A 23,363-nucleotide genomic window follows, 5' to 3' on the forward strand; every position below is an offset into this window, starting at 1 on the left:
ATCGTCTGCCGTTCTCCAAACATATAAAAACGTCTAAAAAGACGCTTAACCATTTTTTCACATGCAAAGTTGTTTACCACCTTTTTTTGTCTCATAATTTATCCCCTTTCAATCTTTTTTTTATTTCGATATACTATGCAACTAGTATATCCAGTGGCTTTCAGCAGCGATACTCCATTTCCATTGTAGAGAATTTATTAAAAATTTTCTTTACACATTCCAACCGTGGATGCCATTGATACTTCCTTCTCTTTCAAATCTACTTTCCTTATTTGTCCTACTTTGTGACTTGCCTCTTTTCTTATCCTAATGATCCTATCAGTATCTGTTAATTACTTATTGGGATCTATTCACTTCCAACCCTTTTGTCTATATCTAAGGTATGTACTTGCAAACCCCGTACCCTGTACTCTTGTTGTAAAAAAAAAAAAATATACATATAACTTCATTCTGAGAGAATATAGGTAGATAAAGAAACATTACAGTTTAGACTTTATCATATATTTTTACCCACATACCAATTTGGTACCCGGTTCATAACGCTCACTCCACAAACACAGTTGCGGGCCCTCTACGTTGTTCGTGTTAGGTGAAAGACTATTTAACTTTAAAGAGTTTAATTCATATCCTTTTTCTTTCGTATTGTTAATCCATTATTTCAACTGACACTGAATTCCGTTATTTACATATAAACGTCTTTAGTTTTAATTCTTTTTGATAGGTTTTCTCCGAACGTTTCTTCTTCTTGTACAAAACTGGCGAACGGTCAGGACTGTAAACAATTCTACAAGAGCAAGACCGTCCCGTGCTTCAAAGATTACCATTCCTTTATTGTTATGCTCTTTATTTACCGCACAAGAGACTCGCCGGTTAATGCGAATTAGGTGAGGGAGTACGTTTAATATGCTTGTCAATTCGAAATACCCACGGCTATTCTGCCATTAGATTGCTCCTAATAGCCATACACAGTAGCTAGTCACGAATAGGCTTACTAGGTAACCAGCATTGCCGACAACAGCCTTTTGTTCTAAGAGGAATAGCTTAAGGTGGTAAAGTTTTACTTTAATACGTACCAGCATCAGTCCCTTAAGCGCCGTATTAGTACCAGCACCATTTGAAAAAAATGGTAAAGCATAAATAAAAAATAGGGTCTTTTGCAGAACGACAGTACCGGCCAATAGTTCCTTAACGTTAGCTCCAAATGAAAAATTGCATAGTATAAAAGTTCTTCAGCATGCTCTAAACCACCTCTAAAGTAACTTACATTGTTAATTTCCATCAGTTTGCTGATTGACAATTTTTCCCTTGGAAAGTAAATTTTTGTAAGTAGCCTACCCAGCTGGTGTGAGTGGTGTCACACAGCCCCTATCCAAAAGTTCTTAAGGAGGCCATTGTCTTGCCCCTGACTGCCCTGAATCCAGATCACAGGTAATTAAAACCCGGCCAATCTGGGCCCACTTTGCCTTGCACTTCACACCACTAGTCTCAATCCATACCTGTTACCCCTACAGTAGGCCTTTTTCTTGTTTAGGTGCTCAAACTGGATTGACTAATATTGAGTTGTGACATTAAAGTAAAATTATACTGGGAAGAAATTGTGCCAGTAGTAGTATATATTTGCAATTAATTCATTGTAAAAATGGTGAATTATGGTTTTTCTGATAGTTTTTGATGTTGTTCAGCAAATCTGAGGTTTATTTTCATCATGCATGTTTTGATGCCACCACCTCACTTGAGAACTAGAACTGATAAATATATAAAGGAATAAACAGGACTATGTACTGAATTAAAAAAATGTTCTTGATCAACTTATACAATAATGCATATTTGGGACTGTCCAGGAATAGTTGAAGGTGCACCAAATGGTACAGACAGGAAAAGCAAATGGTACGGAAAGAAGAAGAGCTGGTTAGTTAGTGCTGAAGTACCACATGATACTGTACATGGTGCCCTAGTTTAGGTTTGTTTAAGGAAGTTTAGGTGAGGATGTATTCTATGTGTTGCCAGTTTTGCATTTTTTGTAAAGTTAATTGATATCCGTGAATGAAGTAGATGTAGAGTTAATGTTGATAGGGTTTTGTTATGTTAACTTGCTGTAAACAGTGGGTTGCTACAAAGGAATGTTATTTCAGCCCTTGCTGTTTGCTCCTCTCATGGATTTCCTAATAAAAAAAGTGCTCGAAAATAGAAGAGGTTTAGATTTGAAAAAACAATTTGAAGTAGATAGACTTGGAATAAACAAGAGAAATGGAGATGACGCTGTTTTAATTGGCAAAACATGACAGGATTTACAAAACTTGCCTAGTAGAATGCACCGTATATCTAGAAAGATGGGACTCAAAATAAATCTAAGAAAATAGAAATGGTAATGTACAAAGGGATGAAATAACATTAAATGGAGAAAGGATTAATGAGGATGGATCTTTCAAATATTTATGAGCAATGATATCCTGTACAGGTTCTCTTGAGTTGTAATTCAGTGAAAGACTAATATAGGCCAATCAAACAAATGGAAAGGCTGAATAAGACATAGGAATAAAATACTAGAGACTGAAATTGCATATGTAAGTAATATTAAACATAAGTACAATCTGTTTTACTACATGGACTTGAGTTGTGGTATGATATGAAACATCTAAAAATTTGGTTGAGTTGTTAATACAGTACAATGTGAAGCTTTAAGAAGAATATTAGGAGTCAGATGGCAGGATACCATACTGGAAATGAAGAAAGTTGCATATGTAGGGGAGATAATGAAGGGGAGCTGGAGGTGGCTGGGACATGACCCTCACAAAGCCCCTGGGAGGATAGTATGTAATAGTGTCAGCTGGACTCATGTGGGCTCCATAAGAGATGAAAGACCCAGACCTACTTGGATGAGAACTAGGGGAAGGGAGGCTAGAGAGAAATTGGAGATTTGTGGAAGATAAATCACAGGAAAGATATGAGAGACAGATTTTCTTAGGGACCTTGTGCGTTATAGGGGATTTGAGACAATGTGATGACATTTTTTAAAAAGATATGAGCCATACATACTTTCTCATTGCTTCTATTGTTCTTTGATTGTTATTCACCATTGTTGTTGGAGGTTATTTGTCCTCACCAAAAAAGCTTAGGTTTCCCATGCCCCAACATATTGGTAGGATAAAGAATAATCAGTTATTTTCCCGACAATAAAGAAAATGCAAAGAAGCACAAGAAAGCAATCACGAAACATGTGTTTTGTATTTGTTGAGAAATTTATTTGCCCTACATCTCTGTAGCCACTTGCTTTAGCATCTTTATTCAGCCTGGGCTTTGCCCTGATAAATGAGTTCAATTTGGGGGATCATTAGTATAATATTTATGTTATCCTGTGTATCATAACGTAAAGTAACCAAAGCATCTTACCTAGTTCCTCATTAGATAGTTTGGGATTCACTACTTAACCTGAGCTACAAGTTATAGTAATACTCTATCTCCCTATTGTGTACTCAAATCTACCCTGGGAACCACAGTAACCAAGAGCTTAACCTCTTAAACCCTGGCCATGGTTTTCTTGGTCAAGTCGTCTTCAATTAACCCGTAACTGGCTGTCTTGCCCTGTCACGCATTAATTTGTCATCCTTCAGATGTCAGCAAGCTTCTGAGAATGCTATGCAGTTCTGATGATTCTCCTTTATGTATCCTTCTGTATCTAAGTTTTATAATGGGTCCAGACAGCTTTCATTGCATGAATCACAGTAGTGATAGTAATGGCAGATATGATTAAAAAAGTATACAGTACATGTACAAGAACAGATAAGGGATGAAAGAGAACATGTAGTGTGCAAGTTTCCTTCCTAAATGCAAGGTATGTTCACCAGTGTTAGCCAACTAGTTAGCTTTAAATTGAAATCCATTTATAGAAGCCTCTTCCCCAATTGGCATATATTTTTAGTTTATGTACACTAAGAAATAGTATACTGTACTGTATTTTTCATAAAAATAGAAAAGATATTGATTTCATGGCTTTTCAAAGTTTTAATTTTTTATTTTTAGAATTAGTAAGGATTGTTTTTGCCTCACTGTTGTATGGCAGTAGTTTCTTTTGCATATATTTACAGAATGGCTATGTGATATGGTTTGATAGTAAGAATGCCATTACAGTACATTAAAGTAATTTACTGCATCTGCTAAATAACTTTTTTATATGTCAGTCAAGAAGTTGCATTAATTTCTTTACATCTTTTTCCTTCCAGTATTTGTTACTCTGAGGTTTTATATAAAAAAATATGGCACTGAGGAGTTTTGGTCAGCTTTTACGGACAAACTTTGGCCTTCCACTACTGCAGACAGTACGACATAGAACCAGAATACCTAATCTCCGTCGTCCAGCTATTCCTCATTGGCGACGGGCAGTCATTCTGGAACTTACAAAACCTCAGTATGAAGATCCATTGAAAGATGTTCCTGCCTCTGAATTATGCGAAAAGAGACAACGTTTTTTGAAGAAGGATATAGTGGAGGTAATGACTTCCAGCAATGTTGCAAATTGCAATATAGTAATTTCTTAATTTTTCTTCTTTATTTCCATTTTAGTGATGTATTCACTAACAAAAGCAAATCATTAATAGTAATCCCTTGATTATCCAGATTAATAGAGCCAAGGCCCTGTCAGATAAGGGAGAAATCCCGAAAAGGAATACCCTGGTACTGCTTAACTGAAAACACTATACAGTGGACCCTGCCTATTTGCAGCTCTGGATTTGCAGCTTCACCTATTTGCAGATTTCTCTGTGGAACATATATACACACACACACATTATTTACGGAAAATTTGCTTATTCGCAGTATTTTTCATAGACAAATATTCACAAATTACTGTATTTTCATTTAATTTTCGTGACTAAATGCACTTTTTGTGATAAAACTATTAAGATATTCAGGTGTAAACATTTTTAGAGTTTTTTGGTGTTTTGAACTATCAGAATAGGCAGTTTTAAGTGTTTTTAGAGGGGTTTTAAGTATTCACAGATTTTAACTATTCGCAGGGGTAGTGGTACGTATCCCCTGTGAATACTGGGGTCAACTATAAATGCTCATGAACAACGACCATCACACTTTAAACTGAAAAATTGATGCAAAAAACAATTATCTACCTTGTTTACCCATATTTGTAACAAAATACACTCTATAAATACAGTACACTTAAAAAAAGCAATACAGTAGGTTACACCAACAAATTTTTTTTATTTTCCCCAAACACTGTAAAATACATTGTACTGTACACAAAAAAAGTAAACCCCTTTTATTCTCTCATCTGTAATACACAGTTCAGTAGGTTACACAAGTAATTTTTTCTTTTTCCCCAAATGGTGTAAAATACATCGCACGTACAAAAAAGTAAACTCCTTTTTTTTCCTCTCATATGCAACGTAGAGTTCCATAGGTTACACAAACCATTTTTTTTCCTTTTCCTGTAAAACTGTAAAATGCATTGTACACAAAAAACAACAAATCTAAAAATATAAAAAGTACTTTTTTGTGTCAGCTGTATGCATTGCTCTCGGTGCTCACGATGGCTGGACTTTTTAAAAACTTGTGAGAAGGCTTAAAAGTCCTCCACCTCCTGCCCCTCTTTTACTCTGTGTGTGTTTTTAGTGTAGTATCACATATTGCCTTTATTTATTTATTTTTTTTTGCTCTGCTTGATTTACTACACAATATTGCATTACAAGTGTAGTTGACTCTTAGTATGATTCTCACACATATCATAATAGCATACAAGAGAATAGATTATCACTGTTGATATTTCATCTCTAATTAAAAATATTTAAAATGGGAATTTGTAGGTGTTGGCAACATATTGTGCTATTTATAACTTTTCTTGATACTATCTACCAAAGTGTGTGCGTATGTAATGTATACATATATGCTAGGGATATCAAGTGCGTGTATCTCTTTTGGGTCGAAAATTTAATTATTTTTCATCTTTTATGTTGTGAAAATAAATATGAGAATAGTGTAGCATAAAATAAAAATGAAAAGAGGAGGAGTGAGTATGCTATAGGCTTTAGCATATGTGATACCTCAGTTGCTGTTCTCTCTCTCTCTCTCTCTCTCTCTCTCTCTCTCTCTCTCTCTCTCTCTCCATACTGTATCTCATTTTTTTTTTTTTGCTTTGTGCTTAATGTATTTCATTACAAGTTACAGTATACTACTGTACAGATCCTGTAATAAAACATAGAAAAGCATATTTAAAGTTAAAAACAAAATTAAAGTTCTAACAAAGTCAAACTTTTTCAGAACCCCGCTGAAATTTTTGTCTTGCAAACAACAATTACTTATTTATGTCCAACTGCTTTCAGACTGCGATTCCTGGTTGTTAATAATTTGTATAAAATTTTTTTTTTTTTTTTTGCTGTATTCTTGACATGTTGTTGCTGCTTTGTAATTTATACTATATGCAAATAAAAACTTTGTTTCATGTACTATATGTGTGCTGTTGAGACAGTGGCAGATGTATCAAAAGAATTTGAGGTACATGTTGGTGTCCATCAAAGATCATCTGGGAATCCTTCACTGTTTATCACAGTATTGGAAGAAGCTATGAAAGGGTGTAGAACAGGGGCTCTGGGATCTGCTTGTGGTGATTGGAAAGGAAGCAAAGTGGCCAAGTGGTTGTTGTGTGGAAGGTGTGGGGCTAAACTCTGTACTGTGTACCAAGAGTGATAGATCATATCAAAAGAGGAGCTCGTGATTATAAAATATATGTGGAGTAAGAAGTTTCTGACGCTGTTGTGATAGATGGGCAGGTCTGGTAGGTGGCAGAGCATTCCTGTTGCCTTGAGGACACAATGGGCAGCTTGAAGCAGGCGTTGAGAGAGCAGTAACAAGAGCGTAACTGCAAAATGGATGAAGGAGAGAGAGAGAGAGAGTTAGCTGAATTACTGTTGAATAAAAATGTCCCATTAGTAAAGAGAGAGCAAATACAGCACTTGCAATGGGTGCATAAAGTGTGTACAACTTTACCCAGCAGAAGTATGGGTATTGACAAGGGAAATGGGGAGATCTTGAAAAGGTGTGACTACAGGCAGGCCCCAGTTATCGGCGGACTCGGTTATTGGCGATCTGGTTTTACGGCACTTGTCTAGTGACGATAATAATTGGATTTTTGGTGCCGATATGCGCTGATCCCCGTTATTGGCACCGATCCCCCACTTATCGCCGATTTTCAGTTGTCGTCACACCGTCGGGAATGGAACCCCCGCCGACAACCGGGGACTACCTGTATAGAATGGTAAAGTCCTGACTAGAGATTGGTGGGAAGATTCTATTATGAATGGGGAATGTGTGGAGAGGTGTGGTATCAAGAGGTGGGAAAATGATTGAGATCTCTAAAATTTAAATGGTTTGTAGATGTGAGAAGAGAAGAGGAACAGTAGGTCAGAGATCAGTAGATATGGAAGTAGTAGGGCAAAGACTGAGGGAAGACCCTTAAAATCATAGAGTAAAGGAATAGATAAAGAGCTACGGACCTGTTGGGAGTTCAGGCAGGAAGGACACAGGGCAGAGAAGATTGGAGAAAACTTATTTTATGTGCATAATCCCAGTAAGGGAGAACCTGATGTAAAAATGTTTATGATAATGATATGCAAACTGTTGAAACTAGTTAAAAATGAAGTTAGCACCTGGTAACTGCGATTCAACGATAGCTAAAGATGTATGTGGCTACTGTAGTTCGAGCTTTTGATGAGAAATACAGTACAGTACTACAGTATAAGTGTATTAACTTGTTTATAGTACATTTGCAAGAGTAACATCGTGGCTGTTTGTTCATTTTTCAGTTTGTTGCCATCTTCTCTTGAAGATCAAAGTACAGTAAACTGGACATTAAAGTGTGATGAAAACAAAAAGTTGTGCAATTTAGCTTTATTTACTGCTCAAATAATTGATAGAGACCTTTCATTGGAAAATACTGTTTAGACCATTGTTCACAAGCTGTTCCATGATGAATGTAGATTGACAGCAAACTCGGATAATGACATTAGCGAGTCAAAGAGACCCGACTTTTTGTCACATTAAAACTAATAACATTGTACCAATGTTTAATGAATCTGAAAAGTTCATTATTGTTCTCTAGCAACTCACAGTGAGGAATCAGATATGCTGCTTACTAGTACTGTAGGGTGCTGGTTAGTTAATAGTTTAGTTTTTCTTTTCATAATATTCTCATTCTGTGTAGGCAGTAAACCCATAAAAATTTTTTTTAGGGATTTTTCAGTTAAAAGGTTGCCCTTAAAAACCTCTATGGATAAAGGAGAGTTGGTTAACTTGCTCATGCTGAAAAGCTTATCAAATATGGTAGCCTTTTTCATGCCTATCATTTGTTTCTGTTACAGACCTTGACCTCGCACCTCAGTGTTGAGAACTTCATCTCAGAAATCACTATAGTATTTTCAGAGATCCCTCTGGTCAGCCTTGTGAGAGCTAAATAAATTGATACAGTGTCTGGTCAAACTACTAAATACTGTAATAACAATAATTAATAACGTGATGCATTAAGTTGAAGTATTTGCTAAAAACATGTATTGATTGAAGGTATTTAATAAAATCATGATGTATTTACTAAAAATATGGTGTATTGAGTGGAAGTATTTATAGAAATGTGTTAAAAATGTGTTGCATAGAATGGAAGAATTGACTATAAACATATTGTATTGAATAGGAATAATAGGAATACTGTACTGTACTATTTAATCAAAAGATGTTGTAGTGATTGAAAGTATTCACTAAAAATGTCCTGAATGGAAGTATTTAATAAAAAATACATTCTCTGTTAAGTGGAAGTATTCACTAAAATGATGTTGCATTGAGTTCAGTGGAGAAATAACAAATTGCCTGCAGAACTACTATACGTACATAAATTATAGATTCAGCAGCCTTAGAATACTTTACTGTATTTGGGATGGATTGAAATTATTATAAGCCCCTTTACACATGCATTAGTGTTTATTTTAACCTTGATTTCAGAATTACAGTGTATGTATTTCACTATTATATTTTTTAATTAGTTATAAACCATGCCTATACATGTACGTACGGTGGCGTTTGCCTTCCAATACGTAGCATTTGATTTTTATTTTCTTGTCCATAAATACTTTATCTGTTCTGTGGTACTGTATTTCCTGTGCAGCAGGAGAATACTAAAATCATCTTGTGATTTCCCATGTTGACTACTCTTACTTGAGATACATGGATAACTGTGATCCTCCCATGATGTGCCTTTAATTGAGAAATAGATCCAAGTAGTTTTGAGAATAGTATTGATTTTTAAGAAACTGTATTGATGACAGTAACCTTTTTGTCTTTTTGCCAGGTTAACCAGTTTGAGCAGATATTGGCTAAGGAACTGCTTGCAAAAGTTGAAGAATCTAATGTCATAATAGTGTTTCATCGCAATCCCATGAGCGAACCAGAGCTTTTTGCTAATCGTATACAACTCTCCAAAATAGGTTTATATTATCATCATTGTAATAACAAGGTATGTTAAGCTTAATAATCATCAGTTATTAAAATTAGTAGTTAGACGATTGCGGTAAGATTTTAACTCGTAAGATTGGCCTGAAGTATTTGTTTTAAGAAAGAAGTAAAATGAAAATACTTTACTTCTTACCTGATAAATTTCCATAAAAAATTATAATTTGATGAAAATTATAATTTTGTATTAAAATTGTAACCTACTAACTAAGACATTTTAGATACAACTTCAGTTAACTTTGCGAGAACAGAGACTTTGGCTGAACGATATACAGGTACCGTAGTTCAGTTTTAGTGTATTCATCATCATGTAGTGCACTGCATCATGCCTGGAAATTTTTAAGAAATCTGGTCTTGGTGAAGTAAAAATATGCAGTGTGCAAGTAAACATTATATTTCAGTTTGCAAGTTCAGTAGGCCTATGTCTGTAATTGAATTTTATTTAATCTAAAATCCTTCATCTTGAATAAATAACAGACGTGTTGAATTGTGAATGTGACAATAATGAAAGTAGACATATTAAACCTGCTGTTGGATTATGGTGTCCTTCATTTCAAAAAGATTGTCACATGGAAGTAATATTATCCTATCTTCAGATTGGTTACACTTGTTTGACTCCTGGGTATTGATGAATAATTCACTTACCTAATCCCTGAATTAAGAACAGCACACACATTCACATATTTTATGCTAAGGTCATGAAAATTAATTTTTTAAAACAACTTGAAAGAAATGTAGTAAAAATCTTCAAAATGTTTAGTTTATCCAACTAAATTTTTTAGGGAGTGGTTATTAAATAAGTCTGTTACAGTATATGTATTTAGTGTAAAATCGTGGGGCTAGACTATTAGAGATAAGAATTTTACCTCAGTGGTCTAATTAAAAGTCGTATCAAATAATAACAGTATTTTCTTATATGTGTGGGTGCTTAGTTTGAAAATATTTAATATGATGAAGCTGTATTGTTTGATTAAGGTTTACAATTAATCTCTGAACCATTTCTTGACTAAATTTCTGTCTGTTTCTTCTACAGATTGTTAAACTGGCATACACAGGCACTAAGTATGAAGCCCTCCTCCACCTCTATCACTCCAGAACTGCCACATTCTTAGGAACTGAAGTTAAAATACCCAGGGTAGGATGAGTATTGTGTAGATCAGTCCAGAACAGCATATATCACTTAGGAACTGAAGCTAAAGTACGGTGGTTAAGAAGCTAAAGTACAGTAGTAAAAATTTTTTACATATATCTTCATTCATAGCTGACCTGTTTTTGTAGCAGTTCTCACTCTCAGTAATTTTATATTGGTACTGAGTACTGTATTTAGGTTAACCCAGTCCATATATTGTTGCTGGGTCCATCAAGTTTGTATGTGTAGTTATTTGTAGTTAAATCATTATTACAGTTGGAAGTCGGTGGCAAAGTTACTTGTTTGATAAGCAGATTTTATAATTTATATAATGTAATGAGAAAACTTCCATATGTTCAACCTTGGTGCAAGTGCTTTTTTTTTTGTTGAGCATCACTTCGTAGTTTATTTGCTAAATCTTATATATTTTAGGTTGTCTGTCATATATTTTAGGTGGTCTATCTTCTTTGCTGTTATTTACCTTATTTTATTTTCCATGATTTTTCTGTTATACTGTATCATTTACTTCTCAGTTCTTAATTTCCTTTTTTGTACTGGGCTGCTTTTGTTATTGGGACTTCTGGGCTTATAGCATTCTGCTTTTCAAGGTTAGTTAGTTAGTTATAAATGATTTGTTTAACCAGACCTCTGAACTCTTTTAGGGTTCTTCTTGGGCTGGAAAAAGAAGGGGGGAAAGAGTACGTAAAAAATTAAGTAGTTAAATAAATAAATAATAAAAAAAGGGGGGGAAATTAAAAAAAATAAAAAATCAAGAGGGAAAGAAAAAAAAAGAAAAAGAAGGGAGGGGAAAAAGGGGGAAGATTATATTTTACTTATCAATTTAATTTTGTTTAAGAAGAGAATTATATTGTTAATTGGAAAGTTATTACCTTCTGCTAGAATATCCTTTATTGATTTATTTTGTAAATAAGTATTTCTTTCATGATGCCATCTGGGACAGTCAATCAAGATATGTTTGATTGTTATTGGGATGTTGCATCCTTTACAAGTTATTGGGTTTGTGTGCAGAGTTGACATCAGATGACCATGTGTGAGTCTGGAATGTCCTATTCTGAGTCTTGTTAAAATTACTTCATTAATTCTTTGCTTTTGGGTAGAAGAATGCCACTTTTTAACTTGGTTCTTAATTTGTTTTAGTTTGTTTTGAGGGGGTATATTTGTCCAATCATTTTGCCAATCCCTATAAATTAAGGGTATAACTGATGCTAGCCAGTCTGATATGGGGCTTTGTAGCTTGGCTTATACTGCAATAATAATTATAATAAAAGTTTATATTCTTAACACCCAGAACTCATACTACTCTATAATTGATAGATTAGACCTCAGCAACAGAGAATGATTATTGTAAATTCAAAAGAGCTACAATTCTGTCTTGAATTGGATTATTTTAGCTTCCATATATTCAGTTGTTTGTATTAATTCTTCACCTTTCTCTTTCCCTCTTCTGAATTTTCACAAATGCACAGTTTCTTATATGAATGCTAGCTTCCGGTTGGGTAGAAGCAGTGCTTTTAAAACAAGCAAAGCAAGGAGACAAAGCATTGCCACCCAAAAATTGTAAAAGAATTAAAGATCAAATTTGTATTTCAAAATATAACCTGTATTACTTTTTGTGATGGTTGTGGAGTTTTTATGAATACTAATGCAAAATAAAGCAAGCTGTCTAAGGCCTATTGCAAGGAACCTTAGTATTGCCCAAAATGGCATATCCATTTTATTGCAGCTTACAAAATGTTAGGAATTCTTGCTTCTTACGCAGCACACTTTGCAGAAGAGTAAAGTTTTATCCTCTGTTACTCGAAATAATCATTGGAAAGGAGCTTGACAACAAAATTGCAGTATCTTTTATTATCTACATTATTTCAAGCCCCAGATGTATTGGTATATTGTATGAATCCTTAAAATTTATTTCCATATTCCAGTTGCTAAGGATGATGAAGAAGATAAGAGGTCTAGTGCTTATGGCAGGAGTGGTAGAGGGACGTCTAATGAGTGTGACAGATCTACAGCGTTATGCTGCCTTGCCACCTCTTCCAGCATTACATGGTCAACTTGTTGGAATTCTTAATAGTCCCCTTCAGCAACTTTCCCAGAATCTCACTTATCATCAAGTATGTACTTTGACACTAAATTTTTTGAACCATTGTAAAAGGCATTTGCAGATTTTTTATTTTTTGTGCAAAGGAAAGTCAAGGCAAGCAAGGTAGACATAGCTCAGCCTTATCACATCAGAAAGACAAATAAGATTTGATGGTGAAAGGCTCCTTCATAAAGGAAAATGGAAAAACATAATATAGTATGATGAACATACCAGATTTTTCAGTTTGCACATAGGGTTCGTAAAAAACTTTTGCTAGTGGAGCATACTTTTACCTTTTGAAACATACTCCTGAGTTTTATGGTTGAGCACTTGTTATTGTAAAATGATAAAGTAAAACCACCAAGTCACATTTCTAGACTCATAGAACTGGCCCATGAATGATAGGAAAAAATTGGAGGAAGTCATTGTTGAAGAAGTTGGACAGCCACGTTGAAAGAGACAAGGTAATGGATGAGAATTCAAACAAAGCATTGCAGCTGTGTAGTTGGCTAAGTAGAAAAGTTATTGATTTATTTTTTAGTGATCTGAGTGTTGCACATCAGTAGTTTTTCCATAGTCACAGAGTCCCTTGCATATAACAGTATTTTAGTTATTGCAATATGGAAGTCCATAAGTAGTTGAGATAATAATGAGAGAGAGAGATGGCTTAGAAGTTTCCTTCACACCATCCCATACAGAATAGTACATGATAGTGTTAGCTTGGCTCCACAGAGCACAAAACAAGGCCTTAGATGCGAAGATTCAGGTCCACTTAATAACACTGAAATGGGAGGTTGAAAGTGAGTGGAGGTGCAAATGAAAGCACAGGAAAGACGCAATTGGTGGAATTTCAGAGGCCCTTTGCATTAAGTGACTTTGAACTCCCAATTTCTTCATTACTTAGTAATAGAGGTGCACTGCCTAAGTTGGCTGTAAAGCCACACTTTGGTACACAGCTCATAGAGGCTCTCTTTAGTACTACTTTTTGCCATTCCCTCATCCAGTTCCTGTGGCTTCTTTCTTAACTGTCTAATGAGCAATCCTTCAGGCAAGCCCTGCAAGAATATAGATGTGACTTGGTTGTTTCCTTATATTCTTTATTAATCATAAGCCTGACAAAGACTAACCTAAAGAATACATAGGGATCTTGAAATTATCTCATGCAGATTATCTTTTTATTACAAATTTTTTTAGGGATTTAAGTACCTAATTATAAATTTTTTCTTTTCAGACTGAATTATCAGGCGCTTTAGGTCGATACATTTCAGATCAAACAAAAACACCTGAAACTCCTGATGAAGCAATTTCTGGGTCTAACACAGATCCTGATGCTTCGTAAAATGAGATATTACGTTATTATGCTGTACATTTCTCCTGGATACCGTTAATAAAAGGTTAATGCGCATTTTTTTTTTTTATATATGTTTATGACAGTATCTATAGATTTTGTAGAGTATAAACACATCTTCATAAACGTCATTCTTGAGGTAGCCATTGGTGAATAGTCAAAAAGGTCTAGACAGTCAACTGGAGATATAACTGTCATGTACACAAAGTTTAGGCACAGTGGAAGGGGTACCTTTTTATTTTGATTTGTATGAAATTTAGGATGTCAAGCCAAACACTGGGCCACTTTTGAGATGAAGTACAAGGTTTTTAAGGTGGAATTGGAGAAAACCCCACAATTTAACTAATACAGTAGAGTTAGTTATAAATGATTTGTTTAACCAGACCTCCTAATACAGTAGAGAGGTTGGATAGTAAGATTAAATGAAGTGGTAAGGGAGGTAAAATACAAAAGTATGCAAACAACCATGTGCAGCAGGAGGCCAAAGTGATGCTGCAAACAACCTTTTAGTAATACTTACATTGTTTCATGCGAGGTGCACTAATGGCACTTGCATCCTATGAGGGAGGAGCCTGATTGATTGACTACTACAGTAGGCTTATGCTATGCTGTATTTTCTGCTAAGTGTTTTGGAGGAAACTGAATAGTTGTCAGGTGTGTAATTAGTTATTAAACCACTGGACTTTTATCTTCACATCTTGAATGATAAGTATTGTCATTCATCTCCAACTTCTGAACATCCATTGGTCCAGCACTAAGAGAATCAAGTGGTTTGGGTTCTGTAAGCTCTTTTTCTTCAAGGAAAATGGAAGCACCTTCAATGCCTATATTCAAAAGAACTGATGTTTTTCACTTTGCACAGCATCAGCATCCACACTACACGCAGTAGCAAAGTAATGGTTGAATGAAATATAACATTTTGGCCAAAGGCTGAGCATCAGGACCCATGAAGTCATTCAGTGCTGAAAGGGAAATTGGGAGTAAATATGTTTTAAAGGTGCAACAGGAGGAAATTCTCGATTCTGCACTATAAAACGGTTGTTTGGTGAAGGTGGAAATTAAGATGGGAGAAAAAGAATAAGAACAGAGGTACAGTAAAGGAAAAAGGGGTTGCAGCTAGGGTCGCAGGGATGCTGCAAAGAACCTCAAGTAATGTCTATAGTGTACCGCGTAAGGTGCATGACAGCACAATCTTCCTACAGGGAGCAAGGTAATGGTCTCCTTCCAGTCTCATGTTACCATAGCCAAATTCTGCAATTTTTGGAATGTTCAGCCTTCTCAGTCACTGGCAGATAAATTACAAGTAAAATATGCATAGTGTTCAGTATGAAGGCACAAAGACATCTTCCATAATCAGCTTTGTGAAAAGAGGAAATAAAAACAATATGAACAATGATAGGGTTTTCATTATAGAGACAATTCTCCTGCTGCTTCTCTCTCTCTCAGACAAATGCACAATATTTACAAGTTCACACAAATAAGGAGTAGTAATTTTAACAAATACATGGTGTCTAGACAAAACTACACAAGAGAAATCTGTGATAAAAAAGATGAAACATTTACACACAAAATGACAAAATATTTTAGTCTTAGATACATTCAACATATTACAATATATGTTACTATTGTATATAAATTTGGCATAAAGCAGGAAACTATTAATATGTTTTAAGTGATGAACCTGACACTTAAAATAGAGCTTACAGACTGCTTTCTATGCGGCTCTGAAGAACTTTATAGTATAGTATTTGTACTTCTGAAATCATTCATTCAAAGTTTAAAAAAAAAAGGAGCACACTCAATAGACTAGATTTCATAAAAATGCCCTTTTTTGATCTTGTACCATTTCACTTTTAGCAAAGTATAGCGCATCAAGCATGCTGCTATCTTTCAGTAACAGACTTACAAAGTTATAACTTTAGAGGCCAACATGCTTTAATAGCAATTATCATTATAATGAAATATTCAGTTTGATAACATTTCCTTTTTTGCCCTGTAAACAATCAAGTTTAGATCTAGAGTTAAAGTACTGTACACTGTTCAGTTTACAATAACCTACAGGCGACATGGTACATTTCTGTCATTCCTAGCAATAAAAACATTCCTTTTTAATTGGAGATAGAAAAGAACTTAAAATAATTTTCTCCTCTGATACATAATAATCTGTTGGGAAGTAGGTTTGCTATGTTCTGCCAGGCCAAAATAACAACAGAAAAGATAAAAAGAGAGCACTGGTGGTGTAATTCTTGTGTTGTGTTAGCTACAGTTTTATAATGACATATCAAGAATAACAGACAAACTATTGAGTGCAACAATAGCTCCTAAACATATCCACTTTGGAGTTGGAAAACCACTCTACAGATTTAATGACATTGCAGATTCTGTGGTTTCAAAGCATACATGCCTCAGTTAGCAGTTTGACCTCTGAATTTCATAAGTCAGCCAACTCATATTTAAATCTAACAAAAAAAAAAAAAGCAGGAAACAAAACCAACAAGGAAGAATAGATTCTTTAACCTCACGGATATTAAAAATTGACAGACAGACTACATACAACAGATCTGCAAAAAGGAGTCTCAAATGAAATGAGGTAACTTATTGGGACTTATATTTGACCTTTTACTACTCTGAAATCTTAATCCTTCCTTTACATTCTTTGAATGATTATTGCACACCATCAAGAAATACCTTCTTCCAATCTACAGTAATTTTTTTTAAACAAAAAAATACAAACCATTTTTGGGGTTTAATTTGGACCCCTCCAGCTAACTGCATGAATTCTTACAACTGCAGTGTAACTTGTCTGAATTATTTGGGATACACTAAAATCATGGATCCTGTAGCAAATTTATTGAATGATGTCTTTTTCACTACTGAGCCTAATGTGATGAGATAAAAGCCCTTATAAAGGGAGAGGGAGAAACTAACAAAATTTAACCCATAAGTAGTTGGGAGCACAGAAACTATAAAAAAGTAACAAACCCTCAATCTAAACTTACTTTAATGCCCCACTATTCCAATCAAAATACAATTACATGACCAATGCTCTAACTAGTATGTTATTCATGACTTCTCTCTCCTGTCATATATAGCACATGCTTGGGATACTCTCTTTCTTAAAAACATATATCAGTGTGGGTGGTGGAGCAATAAATGTATCTAAAAGACCATAATGATATGCTGAGAAAGTACTCAAGCACAGCATATACATGGAAGGTATAATATGTGAAAGCAACAAAATTGCACAACCCATGTAAATCCCACATCAAAACTCATCTGTTGAAAGTGGGACTGAATTCTATATAACCTCTGATGGTGGGCACCATGTTCACAGTGATGCAAACTTGACGTAACCAAGACATGTATACTTCAATTCTTGACTGTAGTTGTGTATAGTACTGTAATTATAGAAATGATGTGTGCTAACCATGCAATTCTGACATGTTATATATAGTGCTATAAATAGAAACAGGTAGGGAAGAAATTAGCCATTGTTAAGCACAACAATATTTGAAGATATCAAAATATGGGAAAGAATGTATACAGCTAGATGAAAACTAAAGGAAGCTTACAACACATTGGGTTTTAATTTAACTAAATCATGAGAAAAATTCTTCCACACAATATAAATGAAAAGATTCTAGCACTTCTAGTATCTATACATATGTACAAAAAATTCCCTTTTAAATATCGACTTGGAAACAGGAACTTTAAATTACAGACTAACATCATTTCATGGCACTGTACATTTTACATAGTGTTCCTGTACAAGATATGTGAGAACACGTACCAAAATATAGATCACAAAATTTGACAGGTATCAGAGTTCATCAATAATAAAAAACTACACAAAACCTGGTGGTTCTATAAAATAAACTAAAAGCAAACATTACATACTAAACACAGTATTCTTTGACCACACTAGTCTTTTACTCTATAAACGGGCACTTTTCTTTGAAAGCGGACTTATGTTCTGTATATACAAAAAACTAAATCCTACACAGGACAAAGGACAGTTGCAACGATCCTAAGTCCAATGTAAAAAACTAATGTACATGAATGTTTGTAAAATTCAAATTTGCTGTATTTTTAGCTATGCCACTGGTTATACACAGATGTTGTATATTCCCCTTCTTCTGGGTTATAATTCAGTACAAGTACTGTATTCCTGCTAGGTACACAGACACAAGGCTCACGTGACAATCGGTTATGGAATAAAGAATCCTTTATCTATACTAATTTCTGTATTGTACTTGAACAGGTTCAAGAACTCTTCCTGACATCTGATAAATTCCAGGGCATCAAAGATGATGGCAATCATTTCTTTGGCTACAACAGTAAAGAAAGTGAAAATGCACCAAAATAAACTTCTTATTGTATTTTATGTACAAGATATCTAAATAAATCTGAAATGTGTTACCGAAATAATTATAATGCATAAGATTTGTCTTCCAGTAAATATGTCAAACACAATTTGCTACCACTTCCATTCTGGGTGGAAAACACCCTCTATAGCAACATGATATGACTGTGATCAAAGCATTACAATAATATTGCTATGTAAACCACTGACAAAATGAAATCCATTGCAAATCAAGGATTAAGTGCAATCATAGGACAAAGATATTACAAGGAAATACGAAAATTAATTTTATAAATAAATACTCCCTCACAAAAGGTGTCACAAGATAAATACACCTTGCAACTTTTGATTTACAGTACAGTACAGTATCATATCTTCATATAATCAAAACAAAATATAAGCGCTAGTCATTTCGCTTAACAATGTTTTGCCACGAATATGTCTAAAAGCTTTTATATTTCGTCCACACTCTGCCATGCTTCAGAGGATTTTCAATTTCAATATCACAGGTTCAGCAAGGTCATTTCATTCCTTAATAGTACATAACTTATAATTTTTCTACTTTGAAAAAAGCTTCATTATTATTATGGTAATCTTATTTTCCAAAAAATTCAGACTAATTTCATGTAAATACCTAAAATCTTTATTGAATGCATTATCAAACTTTTCCAAGAGATAATTAATAGGAAAAGGCATGTAAGGCAGTCCCCGGGTTACAACAGGCTCGCCTTACAACGTTCCGAGCTTACAACGCTTGTCAAATATATTCATCAAAAATTATTTCATGGGTTACAACACATGTTCCTGGTTTATGATGCCGATCTGACGGAAGAAATATGGCTCCAAAAAGGACAGAATGGTAAAAATTTGGAGGTTTTTTGATGAAAAACTCAATAACAATGCAGTTTACATCATTTACAAGACACTCAAATGATTAAAAGTAAGGGTTTCTCATGATTTTCCACACTGCAAGTTACAACGATTTTTGGCTTATGACGCGGCATCGGAACAGAACCCATTGTAAACCAGGGACTGCCTATAGGTATGAAAACTGAAGAAAATCTAAATCCATTCTACCATAGAGAAAATTTACCAGTACACCATTTGAACCACACTCTGTAAAGGTAGTGTAGTAATTAATAATAACAGCACATACTGTACTAGGCTGCAAACATGTCAAATGACTACCATTAAAAGAACTAATATGCTGTCACATTTTGCCATAATCATTACAGTTTTTCCTAAAAAAATTATAAATTTTGTAGTCCTAATTCCATTTCTCTCATGATGTACACATTTAAAATCATCAGAACTTTATTCAAATATATCTATAATAATTTATCCTAGGTCTACCATCAAAAATTAATATTCACATTTTTCACTAATGCAACTCAAGTTAAAACAAAACTTCAAAACAAAAATGCTTTCCAAGTTGTGAAGCAATTACATACTCCACATGTACAAAGTATTGCCATCTAACATGGATCTCAACACAAGCAAGGATATTGATGTGCTTAAAGGCAACATGTAAATCTCCCGTATTAAAACTATTCCAATCACGTTATTTTTCAAGAACAGCAAATTTGTTCTGTGAATCAGGCATATAGGCTGACCCTATGGGTTGGAGTCAAATTTGTTGATCATCATTTCAAACTCTACCAAAATACTACACAAAACTTGGTTCTAAAGAATGAGCTAAAAGCAAATATTAGCGAGCAAACAGTGTTCTTTGGCTACACCCGTCTTTCATTCAATAAACTGGCACTTTTCTTTGAGAATAGATTTGCCTTCTGTATGTTCAAAAACTCATTTTTTTTAACCAATATGAACATGTTCTTAATTTTTCCTCAACATACTATTATGTATTATATTTCATTAAGAGTTCTGAATAAAAGTAGTTTATTTTATAAAAATCCATTACTTTTATATGGTACAGTAATACCCAAACTTGCGCGATTCGAATTGCGCAAATTCACAGACATGCGAACTTTCCACTGGAACCTAACTAATTGTCATACATGAGTTTTTCACACACACAAACATTTGTGAATACTGAGAAACCCTGCAAAAGTGTTTATGTTTAATTTTTTATGTAATTTATAAGTTTTCAAGCTTTTATGGGTAAATTAAATAACATTACATAATAAAAGTAATAATTTAACTCTCTCTTTTACTGAGATGAGAGAATTTTTATGGTACATGTACATGTTTATTTGTTTTGTATGATATATAAATTTTTTTACCTAATTATAAGTACTAATTTTCAAATTTTAATAATAAATAATAAAACTGTAATTACAAATTTCGTATGAGATATGTATTTTAAACACACAAATATCTTTCCCTCATCTTTTGAAAGAAGCTCAAAGGCAAAGCTGTCAGACGTGTCAATTTAACATGAAAAGAAGGGGGAATGTTGCTGATTAACTGGTCCAAGGTTTCTTACGTAATTCTCTCTCTCTCTCTCTGTCTGTAATAATTCATAAAAATTTCACTCTAAGTAAGGACAACTGTTATCTCTCTCTCTCTCTCATTCGTAGTTACTGCAACCTACGTATTACTTTTCTCTGTATGTCTTTAACTGTACGGTAGATAATTTTAAATTGATCTAAAAAAATTTTACCTGTACCGTCTACAAATTGTAAATGCAGCGTTCTAAAACATAAGAGACATAGAGCATTTCTGAACAAAAAAGTTTTTAAACATGAGGTTGAGAAGACTTCTCAAAATAGATCGGTGGAATGGGGGAAGAGAGAGAGATAGTATACTAATCTTCACTCTCCAATAATCTTGCGTCAACCTTTTATTTCTTTTTTTAAGGGTAATGTATACTTTTTAATGAAATTACAGTAATTTTAATTTCATTTAAAGGTTAGTTTAATATTGGGAGCATGATTAGGGTTATATGTAGTTTTTAAATTCTAGAAATAAGCATTTATTAGCAATTTTAGAGACCATACCAAACTTACACGGAAATTTGTCTTGCGTGGGGGGTCTGGAACCAAACCTAGCATAAGTTCAGGGTATCACTGTATATTTGTTTCCACATTAATAGGCTGAGACTATAAGCTGTAGGTTTGCACTGAATAAAATCAATTTTTTTAAAGGCTACATAATCATTTTATAACCTAGAGAGATTCCTCACATCATCATAACCAATATTGCAAATTGAAGGTATGGATTCAGTGGCACGTCAACTTAGCGGATTTCATTCCTTAACTAACTCGGCCTCATCCAGTAAAAATAATAAAAATATTTTGTATTTACCAGAGAAATCCGGTAAGTAACAGCCTCTCCTCTTCAGTGGACAAACCACTACGTACTCTTTGAGAAATGATTGCATGCATGTGACTAAGGCTTTCCTGTTTGTGCCTGTGGGGGTGGATGGTGAACAAGTGAACTCACTCAAACTGACCAATGCTTTTGAGGCTGTGCTTGCTCTCTCTCTCTCTCTCTCTCTTTGTTTTAGGGGTTACTTATATTTATTAAAAAACAATTTTATTTCTTAAATTACAGTATACGGTTTTTATATGGTTTTACATATCATGTAAGCAAAAGTATTTTAATAATTCACTCTGCAGATATATCTCTGAATTTAGAGAAGTAAATCAATATTTTTATCTGAAAAATAATTACAAAATACCGATTAGGATAGACTATTAAGTACTTTATACTGAAATGCACTACACTACTCTATATGCTATGTGAGTTGGCACTGGGGAACCCTAAGAATTTGTATGGCAGTCTTCATTACTTTATTGACTTTGTTATTTCGGAGAAGGGGTAGATCCCCAGCGGTCAGCTAAGTTGAGTTATAGCTGTTTAATGGAATTTAAAAGTTTTGGACAAGGATATTTTACATGTTTCTATCCTATCTCCTTTTACCCTCTATCCTATTTCCTTTTATCATGATTGATTGGGCTGACTCAAAGGGTATGTTATCTATTCAGGAGTACAGTATTTCATACGTATGCATTCAAATGTGCTATACGTAAACGTTTCCAGATACAAAGTATAATGGAAATGTCAAAAATCGCTACTTTATTTGAATATTATACTGCTGATACCTACAGGTAAATACATCAATAGATTAAAGGTGTACCTAATCCTGTTGCTGAGCAATGATACACATTATTTCTGTATTGTGTTATAGAACATAAGACAATAAAATGTAATTTTAGGAGGGAACCCATTTTCAAAATAACCACTTTTGAGTCATATTGCACAAACTATTGCAAACTATCTCCATAGTGTTACACAGCACTTTTAGATAAGTTAAACAGCAAAGAATATAAGATTGGTCTATTAATATTTTCAGATATGGGAGATACTCAGACTTACAAAACAGTAAGGAATATAAAATTTATCCATTTATAATTAGATTTTGCACACAGTTTGCATAACAGCTAAGAATAAAAATCATCTATGTTAGTTACTATACAACATCTTTAAACAAGGCTACAAACCCTTGCCATGCCAGAGTTGTTACTTTACTTTTCAAGTACCAAAGAGACAACACCCGTGTTTCAGTGTGCTTGTATCTCTGAAGCTATACTTTTTTTGTATATTTTTGTTTATAAAGATATATGAACTGTTGCCTAACTGGGCAATTTATTAAGATATTTTGAAAATACTAGAGTAATAATTCTAGAAAAGTAAAAGTTTGTATGTCATAGACAAAATATTGTCATACTTCAAATTTTCATGAACTGAATGATAGTAGATGCACTGTCACATTCTTTACCATTATGCAAACTTGAGTGTCCAAAAAATATCACACTTAAAAATATATAAATAAATCTTGTAAAACTTCACATTTTCCTTACTGACAATAAACTCTGTAGAAATAAATAAAAACATGGCTGCTTGAAAACCTAATGAAGAGGGATGAGGGAAAAAAAAAGCAGTAGCTATGGATGAA

At 34.0% G+C, this 23,363-nt stretch overlaps 1 protein-coding gene across 1 annotated transcript; it reads left to right on the forward strand.

The window, feature by feature from the left end:
- Positions 1 to 749: 749 nt before the first annotated feature.
- mRpL10 (mitochondrial ribosomal protein L10) lies at positions 750 to 14,136 on the forward strand. Its single transcript, XM_067092824.1, has 6 exons — positions 750 to 884; positions 4,221 to 4,487; positions 9,341 to 9,505; positions 10,535 to 10,636; positions 12,574 to 12,762; positions 13,963 to 14,136. The coding sequence occupies exons 2-6, from the start codon at positions 4,254 to 4,256 to the stop codon at positions 14,068 to 14,070; spliced, it is 798 nt and encodes a 265-aa protein (XP_066948925.1). The 5' UTR covers positions 750 to 884; positions 4,221 to 4,253; the 3' UTR covers positions 14,071 to 14,136.
- The last annotated feature ends 9,227 nt before the right edge of the window (positions 14,137 to 23,363 follow it).

This window comes from Macrobrachium rosenbergii, chromosome 49 (genome assembly GCF_040412425.1).
Source record: "Macrobrachium rosenbergii isolate ZJJX-2024 chromosome 49, ASM4041242v1, whole genome shotgun sequence".
Taxonomy (NCBI): Eukaryota; Metazoa; Arthropoda; class Malacostraca; order Decapoda; family Palaemonidae; genus Macrobrachium; species Macrobrachium rosenbergii.

Bases quoted from the DNA above. Each gene is read 5' to 3' on its own strand.
- mRpL10 (XM_067092824.1), top strand. From the start codon at position 4,254: ATGGCACTGAGGAGTTTTGGTCAGCTTTTACGGACAAACTTTGGCCTT. The intron at 4,488-9,340 runs GTAATGACTTCC...TCTTTTTGCCAG, and splicing joins TGAAGAAGGATATAGTGGAG to GTTAACCAGTTTGAGCAGAT. The intron at 10,637-12,573 runs GTAGGATGAGTA...TCCATATTCCAG, and splicing joins CTGAAGTTAAAATACCCAGG to TTGCTAAGGATGATGAAGAA.